The 10368-nt window shown below is 39.3% G+C and overlaps 1 protein-coding gene across 5 annotated transcripts in view; it reads right to left on the reverse strand.

Annotated features, from left to right (window-relative positions):
• The window catches only part of TSGA10 (testis specific, 10), a 93602-nt gene that overhangs the window by 4797 nt on the left and 78437 nt on the right, over positions 1 to 10368 (reverse strand). For all 5 annotated transcript variants that reach the window (XM_010829621.1, XM_010829624.1, XM_010829622.1 and 2 more), the window contains 4 exons: positions 5842 to 6051; positions 2896 to 3098; positions 728 to 832; positions 414 to 563 (listed from right to left, as the gene is read on the reverse strand). In XM_010829621.1, the coding sequence (XP_010827923.1) occupies positions 414 to 563; positions 728 to 832; positions 2896 to 3098; positions 5842 to 6051 (668 nt within the window). The remainder of the gene's footprint in view (positions 1 to 413; positions 564 to 727; positions 833 to 2895; positions 3099 to 5841; positions 6052 to 10368) is intronic.

Below are 10368 nucleotides of genomic sequence, written 5' to 3' on the forward strand. Positions count from 1 at the left end.
ATTTCTAAATAAAAATGTTTTTATAAAATTTCTGACATTTAGGAATATAGCTAAAATATTTCCCTTTGAAAAATTAGCCTATTACTTTCCTAGAGTATATGTATTTTTGGTGCTACAATAATTAGCCAATAGTTTGTTAATGAAAGTATATAAAAATGTATGTTACAGAAATTAAAGAAAATCAGATTTTAAAAATGTAATTTATGTAAACTTTAGATAAAACAGACATCTTTAACATATTTATATGACACTAATAATCAAAAATTTTTTTAAATGTCAACATATCCAATTATTTAATGATGTTTTAAATAGCACTATTAATGGTAGATGGTTACTGAGTTTTCTTACTCCCTCAAATATTCAGTGCTTATTGCTATTTGGTTCCCCAAAGAATGGATCCTTAAACCACTTACTCTTCTAATGATCGATCTAGGCCTCGGTCAGGAGATCGATGGTGAGTACGTTCTGGTGAGTGACATTTTGTATTTGGCTTTATTGTGGAACTCAAATGATAAGCATTACTTGAGTAATTCTGGCGGCGGAGTTCTTGCACAGCCCTCTCCCTAAAGCAAAATAGGGACACTTTAATCGAACTTTTATATCCAGCAACATTACTAACACTGTTGTAAAACTGCAGTTCAAATCATACTTTAAAATCTAATCACCATGAAATAACCAAAGTCTGTTGTTATCCCAGAAACAGTGCTTTCCAGGCTGCTGAAATTACCTTTCAAAGCGCTCCGTCCCTAGCTGTCTCTTTGTAATGTCCAAGTCAGCTTCCAGTTGCGTCACGACGTTCCTGAACTGGGCCACGTCCCTACTCTGGATGGCCCTGTGTAGAGAATGTAAATGATGGTTGATTAAAGGTAGAATACCAAAGTATTCCTAGGGTACCTGAGATCATGTTGGCCATGGTTTCTCAGCTGAAGCCAAGCAACACTCTGGCTTTTACAGATGTATCGGTGCATCTAAAATACATCAATTTCACACAAATAAAATAAATTAAAATAAAATATGCCAATTTTAGATGCAGTAAATGTGCAAGGTAGTCTACTAAAAGCCCTTTAAGCTGTCTCTGCTGCTGCTGCTAAGTCACTTCAGTCGTGTCTGACTCTGTGTGACCCCATAGACGGCAGCCCACCAGGCTCCCCCGTCCCTGGGATTCTCCAGGCAAGAGTACTGGAGTGGGGTGGCATTGCCTTCAGCCCCATTCAATTAGTTAAACTTCATTCTCCCTATTTTTAGATATGGTAATACTATTATCTACCTATATTATCAATTCACTGCAGATCATTTTTACAATTTACTTCACGGTATGATGTGCATATTCCAACGCATAAAACACTGGAATTCACTAACACCATGATGAATATGCAGTGGGTGCATATATGTATATCTAATTGACCAAATACCTTATATATGTGTGAAATGAAATTTAGTATATCCAACTGTTAAAGACAAAAAATCTCTTCAATTTAACAGGATCTTACAGCTAAACATTGCCTCCAAAACCCCGATAAACACACTACCATGAGGAAGATAATAACAGAGGTGACCGCTCTTGCCAGAACATTCTCTCCTCTCTGCTGGCTTTCAGGACTGCAATACGGACTGCTGGAGTCTAAACTCTAGAGACTAGGAACACAAGAGTTTGTCAAGCTTACTAGTTCTAGGTGACACTACTCACCAGCCAGTCTAAAACAGAGTGTACCCCCTTAAGGTGGGAGTTTTGGCATACTTCACTGAAGCAATTTCCACCTATGGCTTGAGGAAATGATCCTACAAAACTGGATCATTCTGAAGGTCCAGTCCAAAGCCCAGCTGCAGTGACTGAAAAGAGTGACTCAGTTACAGCTGCCACAACCTAAAAACAGTCTCTGAAGGAAACCAGCCCTGGTTTCACAGCCTGTGCTGTCAGGGGCTCCCACAAGTGGCCAATTCCTGAGACCATGATTCCTGTCCTTCCCCACGTCCCCTGCTCAGACGGGAGGGCAGAGCTGAAGCTGGATGAAAAGGTGTTACAGGTGGGATGGATAAGAACAGAGGCTACGGGTCCCCATCAGGTTTTGTGACAGGTGGCAAAGGTGATAAAATATCTACTATGCAGGCAGGGGGCCTTCCCTGGTGGGTCAGATGGTAAAGAATCCTCTTTCAATGCAGGAGACTGGGGTTTGATCCCTGGGTTGGGAAGATCCCCTGGAGAAGGGAATGGCAAACCACTCCAGTGTTCTTGCCTGGAGAATCCCATGGACAGAGGAGCCTGGTGGGCCACAGTCCATGAAGTCCCAAAGAGTCAAGGCACGACTGAGCGACTAAGCACACGCAGCACACACACACTCAGGCAGGCATTTCCATCTAATCCTCCAGTGGTGTAATAAGGTGCTAACAGTACTAGGAAGTCTTTTTTTTTTTTTTAAGTCACAATCAGTGCTCTGGGGGAAGTCTCCAGCATTCAGTGAATGCAGTAGTGCTTCCAGGTACCCAGTACACAGGGAAATACCATGTGACAAATGAAAAGACTGGGTAGCAATACCAAGCAGGTCCATAAGTAGAAAAATCCCTCTGGTTTCAGAAGTGCTTTTTTTTTTTTCCTAATCTGGTTATAATATTTCCCAAAGGCAATATGTTAGATCAGTAGATGTTCTATTACACCTGAAACTCCGTTGGAAAAAATCAACACAAAGAGGGTTACATTTAAATTTAGATGCATTAGAGACACATAATAGAAATAGGTCCTAAATCTTAGACAGGTCACAACATTTTGGGTCCTCAGTTTAATTAACAGCAAACTATGACATTAAATGGTCTAAATTCCAGCTTTAAAATTCCACTAACCTATAAAGTACCGAAAACTTAAGAAACTCGACAATGTTATCATACTGCTAATCAACTCACATTTTGTTTTCTGCCAAACAAAGGTGTTCTTTGAGAAGCTGAATTTCAGATTCTTTTTCCTGAAGTGCTATCTGAGACTGATATTCTTTGTCTCTATTGGCCACCAGCAAAGCTTCTAGATTCTGCATGGAGATTCTCTCATTTGTCATCTGACTCCTGAGGAGTTCTATTTCAGAACGAGCAGAATCCAACTCATTCTCCATCTGCACAATGATACGAAGATGTCTATACTTATTCCCACTTGTTCACTTAACTCATGTATTATCAGAGACTCATAAAATTTCTCTGTTATGAACTGACAACCACGTTTAATTTCTAGATTTGAAATTGTGTCCTTCTTAGCAGATACACGCACACACACACAGTATCACTTCCCAAGTCTCTGATAGTATCAGAAGGTTCATTAATTTAAGAGTTATTAATCCCAAATGTCAAACAATTTCCATGTCCAGCTTTGATATTTCTTATAATATATTTTGGCAAATCTGACATGGTAGTATCTGTGACTACTGCTTTGTCCCGAGTTGGGTGAGTTACAAATGCCTAACTTCCTGATGGAATGCCATCATACTCCATGGTTAAGAAAGATAAGGAGTAATCACACATTCCCTCTCTTGTATGGTCCAATGGAACATTTCACTTTTTGACGGTTATCTTGAGCCTAAAATACATTCTATAGGCCAAATGCTTCTCCAAAAGGAGGGAAACCAGACATCACTATTTAGAAAAAAATATATTCTTTATCTCATAATACACATTATAATAAATTATATATATATTTTAAAATTTAATGTAAAACTCTGAGAAAAGAAAGTTTAATACAAATGAATTATTAGCAGAGGGGCAGGCAGGTAGGGTAAAAACTTCTTAGACTAGATACAATTAAAAATGATGTCTGACCATAGCAAAAACAAACATATCTACAGTCATTATAAACAACCAAAATTTATGAGGAAAAAAACCAGATGAAAATAAACTCAGTAAATAGTTAATATCTTACTAATAAAAGGAATATGAACTAACTCATGAGAAATATGAACTAATGATATGAACAGAAAATTTACAAAATATAGCTAGCTAATTAGTAAACATAGAGAATAATATATCTTGTATTAATAATCAAAGAAACATAACTTAAAGCAAAATGGTATTTGTAATCCAGGATTTCTTCGCCTTGACCCTACTGATCTTTTGTGCTGGGTAACTGTTTGGTATAGGGAGCTACCCTGTGCCTTACAGGATGCTGAGCGGCATCCCTGGCCTGTACTTACTAGAAGTCTATAGCACCCCCCAACCCTGGTGTGACAGTCAAAAATACCTCCAGACGTTGCTAAATATTCAGAGGAGAAAAACCTCTTTTGGTTGAACTGATGCTGCAGTTTATTAAATTGGCAAATGTCTTAATTCGTGTTGGTTAACATTAAAATAGGCAATGCTGGTGGGAATACAAAATGGAGCATCATTTTTTTGGCAGCAGCTTCATTGGGATGTAATTCACATACCATACAATTAGCCCATTTAAATGGTACAAGTCAATGGTTTTTAGTATATTGGGTTGACCAAAAAGTCTGTTTGAGTTTTTCTATAACACCTTATGGAAAAACTCAAACTTTTTGGCCAACAGAGTATTAATAGAGCTATGTGATCATACCGCATTCTCAGTTTATTGTTAGAACATTTTCATTATCCCAAAATGGAACCCAGTACACATTAGCAGTCACTCCCTTACCTCTGCCCCAGCACTAGCCCTAGGCAATAACTCATCTGTTTTCTATGATCTGCTTTATTTTGAACATTTCACATAAATGGAAACATACTCTGTGTGTGTGTGTGTGTGTGGTCTTACATGACTGACTTCCTTCACTTAGTGTAATGTTTTCAAGAGTTCTCCATGTTTTAGCAGCTATCAATCCTTCATTACTACTACTGCCAAATAATATTGCCTTGCATAGATGCAGGAATATTAGAGTTATTTACACTTCTTAGCAATTATGAAGAATGCTGCTAAGGACAATTGTGTATCCGTTTTTACATGGAACTTCTTACAGAAGCCAACAAGACACACCGTTCTCAAATGCATCATACCTCCTAACAAGCAGTAGGCTAACAAAATAAGGAGTTCAACACAGGGTGATAATAACAGAAATGTAAACATAGCCAAAATGTTGATATTTCAATTATACTATGCAACTGTAACGTACATCCTTTTAGGATTCAGGTCCCATCTATTTCTTCAGATGCATCTCAGTCACTTGTGCATGCTACACTGGCCACTGCAAATGACTTACTGCTCACTCCAGAGTTTATTTATACCTCCATACCACTGCCTAAGCTAGTCCCTCATTCCTTTTGAGTTCAGTAGTACACCCTAGTGAACTCCTCCTCTCTGACACCCACAGGTCAATGGGAATTTCCTCTCTGAAACCTTGAGTATTTCTTATTAGTATCACATTCACCCCCAAATTATTTGTATGTCAATACCAGGAGGTCTTTGAGGGAGGGGGACTGTACCTTTTGAGCATTATATTCACATGGTAAGCATGATGGCAGGCATCAGGCACATGGTAGATAAAATCAAGTGAATTACAGTTGAAAAGAACTCAGCCAAATAGTAAATTTAGCTTAAAACAATATCATTACAATTATAATTTAGCTAGATAAACCTCAACCTCGAGGTTCTTCGCTGACTGGTATGTCAGTGTGCTTTATCATTCCTTTAACTAAAAGTAAATGCAGAGCACACAAAGGAAGAGTCTCTGTTATGGTCTTGAATGGTTTGGAACACAACAGAAATTAATATCCTGGACTTTAAACATAAAATCTAAAGTTGAAAGACATACTTTTGCTGTAGCATTTTATTTAAAAAAAAAGTTTGTTTTTATAAAATTACAAAAATTTTACACTGGTAGCATTATTAAAAGAACCATTTAAAAATGTATGACATACCATTTCTATCTCTTGATCTTTAGCAACCAGCTGTCGATTAAGAAGTTCTTTGCTGGAGTCAAGTTTAATGCAAAGTTCCCTTGTGGAAGACAAATCTGCAAGGGCAGACACTTTTTCAAACTGAACCTTCTGAAGCTCCTCTTCCATCTTTACAACAGACTTGTGTAAAGTAGCAATCTGGGACTTGTAAGACCGTTCTGCATTTAAGTGCTGCAAGGACAGATTATATATTTTTTAAAGTGGGAAAAACCCACAACACGGAAAACAAAGCAAGACAAATCTTTTAATGACGGTACTTTTAGATTACAAGGAATTCTCTCTCTCTCTCTTTGTTTTTTGCCTTGCCAAACAGCATGTGGGATCTTAATTCCCCAACCTGGGATCACACCCGTACCTCCGGCAGTGGAAGCATGTAGCCCTAACCATGGGACAGGGAATGGTCAAGGACATTCCATGAAATGGTAAAGGAAGGAAGTCCCTATAAAGAACTTTAGTTGATGTAGATGGTAAGAGTATGTACAAAATATTCTGGGAAAGATAAATTCCAGTTTCAAATTTTCATATACAAAATCCATGAGTAAAGTGGTCAGCTGGTCATTCTTTTTAATGTACTGAGAAACCAACTTACAAGTCTCAGCCCCAAAGCTAGTCGACATATATATATATATCTTTGTAGTTCTGTCTATATTTGCCACAGTTACAATTATTCTATAATGTAAATATTGTTGCTATTAAAGATAAAACATTAGCCACTGTTTTATTCACTATGCCTACTTCTCCATTCTTGAATGACATGCTGATATGGATCATCATATCATAAAATGAGGACTGATAACTCTCTAACACTTACTAATACCTCTGAGGGAAATAGACTGGGTAACTATAAATTAAGGATATATGCATATTATAGAAAATAAGAGCATGTTTTAAACACTGTAATATGAGATTTGAGTTATATAAATGCTTTCAAATATTCAAGATAATTTCCTCCCCCCTCCTTTTTTTTTTTCAGCAAAAGTTCTTATGTAAGTGCACTGCCACCTACAGAGAAGTATTTGCTATTATATGAGGCTAAGAGAACTAAGAGGCAAGCAAAGAAACTTTTCCACTTTTATAAGTGTTTTCACAAGTACAACGCACAAAAAATTGCTCCTGGAATAAGTTATTTAGCCAAAATTCACTCCTCTCTTTCTCCTTCCCTTCCTCCCTTACTCATACAATTACTCACACATTCTTCAAACAAACTTCTATCCATCCATCCACCCGACTCAGCCACCTGTCCATCCATTCCATACATACTTCTTGTGCATATTCTATGGTCCAACGATGTGCCTAGATGCATAGCCAATGGTAATGGTCTTTGTTCTCATGAGGCTTCCAGACTATGGGGGGATCATGGTCAATAAAATAATCATAAAGATGAATATGTAGATACAGATTAGGCAAACATTTCTAGAGAAAAAAACTGTAACACAGGGAAGCGACCTAGACTGAGAGGATCGGGGAAGTCAAGAAAGCCTTCTCTGAGTCAATGACACTTGAACTGAGATCTGAAAAGCAAATGGATACACAATGTGTGAGGGGAAGGTGGCTTTTCAAATTGGAGGATGCCAAGTGTGAAGCAAGAGCAGAGAGAAGGCTCCTATGTCTCGAGCTCAGAGACCACGGCAAAGAGTGAAAAGAGACACAGGTGAAAACACACACAAATTACAAAACAGAGCCTGGTAACCCAGGTATCAATAAAATTTAGGTCTTTACTTCCACTGAAAGATCTTACAGAGGAGGTTATGTGATCAGTTTTATGTTTTGAAAAGAATATATGGAATGTTTCAGGTTCTAGTAAAATTGCTGATTAAGCTAAGAGGAAAATCTTCTGGATAAAATAGAATAAAAAATTATTTTTGCAATTTATAGCTGAACTTGTAGGTAAGAAAGAGAAATTTTCACATGCCAAAAACAAAGAAAATGAGTCAAGGTCAGCTGGTAACAAATGTGCCAAAGCTGGGGGCAAAGTTTGAGCCCGTGAAAGTGAAAAGTTCTTAATGATCACCCTGATGGTTCATTGTTCAGTTGGGAAGTCGTGGCTGACTCTGCAACCCCATGGACTATAGCACACCAGGCTTCCCTGTCCTTTATCATCTCCTGGACTTTGCTCAGATTCATGTCCATTAAGTCGGTGATGCTATCTAACCATCTCATCTTCCGCCACCCTCTTCTCCTTTTGCCTTCAACCTTTCCAAGCATCAGGGTCTTTTCCAATGAGTCAGCTCTTTGCATTAGGTGGCCAAAGTATTGGACCTTCAGCCTCAGTCCTTCCAATGAATATTCAGGATTGATTGCCTTGAGGATTGACTGGTTTGATCTCCTTGCAGTCCAAGGGACTCTCAAGAGTCTTCTCCAGCACAATTTGAAAGCATCAATTCTTTAGCACTCAGCCTTCTTTATGGTCCACATCTCATCCATACATGACTATGGGAAAAACCATAGCTTTGATTACTCAGAGCTTTGTTGGAAAAGTGATGTCTTTGCTTTTTAATGTGCTGTCTAGATTTGTCATAGCTTTTCTTCCAAGTAGCAACCATCTTTGAATTTCATGGCTGCAGTCACTGTCCACAGTGATTTTGGAACCAAATAAAATAAAATCTGCCACTGTTTCCATTTTTTCCCACTCTATTTGTCATGAAGTGATGGGACTGGATGCCATGATCTCAGTTTTTTGAAAGTTGAGTTTTAAGTCAGCTTTTTCACTCTCCTCTTTCATCCTCATTAAAAACTCTTTAATATGGAACACCTTGGACTGGGCATTTAAAAGAGAATCTGGAAGGGTCACATCTTAGGGGTGAGGCTAAACTAGTCTTACAGGAAAGGCTACTTAAGATCTGCCCTACCAAAGCTTAAAAACAATCTTGAAAGTATTAGTTAATATTCAAGTAATTTAAGAGCCTGCCAAAACAAATTCAATACTCCCTAAAGGAAGACAACAAAATCTAATATTCAACAAAGTAAAATCCACAATGTCCAGCATTCAGTTTAAATATATATATATGAGACATGTATGTGTGTATATATATATATATATATATATATATATATATATATATAAGACATGAGATACAGGAAGTGATCCACAAGCATCAAAATTAGTTGATGTAGACAGATGCAAAATGAAAAAAGGTTATATTAGCAGACAAGGGCCTTAAAACAGCTATTATCTAGACAAGAGGGATTAACAGGGTCTGAATTACCCTACTGCCAAAAACAACTAGAAAAATGAACAAAATATAGGAGGGAAAATCTGTTTTCAGACAACAGATGAAAGGTAGCACAGAACTATGATCGCTGGGAAGGAAAACAAATAGGGCAAACCAGATACCCCACGTCCAAGGTTAGGAGCGGCAGCTGTGCTTTGCTGGACCAGCCATGTGGAGATACCCCATGTCCAAGGTCAGTGAAACCCCAGAAAGACAGTAAGTGCTGGAGAGGCTGTGAGGAGATACCCCACATCCAAGGGCAAAGGAGAAGCTCCAGAAGATGGTAGGAGGGACGAATTCGTGGTTAGAATCAAACCCCATTCCCGCCAGAGACACTCAGAGGGATCAAACCAACCTTGTGTGCACCAGGACCCAGGGACCCCACAGAGACTGAGACAGAACTGAGCATCTCCTGTGGAGGTACAAGTCAGCAGTGGTCTGCTGCAGGGACAGGGGCTCTGGGTGCAGAAGACTTGGGTATGTCATAAGCCCTCTTGGAGGAGGTCACCATTATCCCCACCACAGAGCTGCTAGAACTTACACAGGACTGGGAAACAGACTCTTGGAGGGCACAAACAGAACCTTGTGCACACCAGTACACAGGAGAAAGGAGCAGTGACCCCACAGAGGACTGTCCCGGACTAGCTTGTGGGTGTCTGGGAGTCTCTGGTGGAGGCATGGGTCAGTGGTGGCCTGCTGCAGGGTTGGGGGCACTGAGTGTAGCAGTACATGCAGGGGATCTTTTGAGGGAGGGCACCATTATCTTCATTAACTCCACCATAGTTTCAGTTCACTTCAGTTCAGTCGCTCAGTTGTGTCCGACTCTTTGCGACCCCATGAACCACAGCACGCCAGGCCTCCCTGTCCATCACCAACTCCCGGAGTTCACTCAAACTCAAGTCCATCCAGTTGGTGATGCCATCCAGCCATCTCATCCTCTGTCATCCCCTTTTCCTCCTGCTCCCAATGCCTCCCAGCATCAGAGTCTTTTCCAATGAGTCAACTCTTCGCATGAGGTGGCCAAAGTACTGGAGTTTCAGCTTTAGCATCATTCCTTCCAAAGAACAGCCAGGGCTGATATCTGTTAGAATGGACTGGTTGGATCTCCTTGCAGGCCGAGGGACTCTCAGGAGTCTTCTCCAACACCATAGTTCAAAAGCATCAATTCTTCAGTGCTCAGCTTTTTTCAGTCCAACTCTCACATCCATACATGACCACTGGAAAAACCATAGCCTTGACTAGACGGACCTTTGTTGGCAAAGTAATGTCTCTGCTT

Source organism: Bison bison, unplaced genomic scaffold (assembly GCF_000754665.1).
Source record: "Bison bison bison isolate TAMUID 2011002044 unplaced genomic scaffold, Bison_UMD1.0 scf7180017864508, whole genome shotgun sequence".
Lineage (NCBI taxonomy): Eukaryota > Metazoa > Chordata > Mammalia > Artiodactyla > Bovidae > Bison > Bison bison.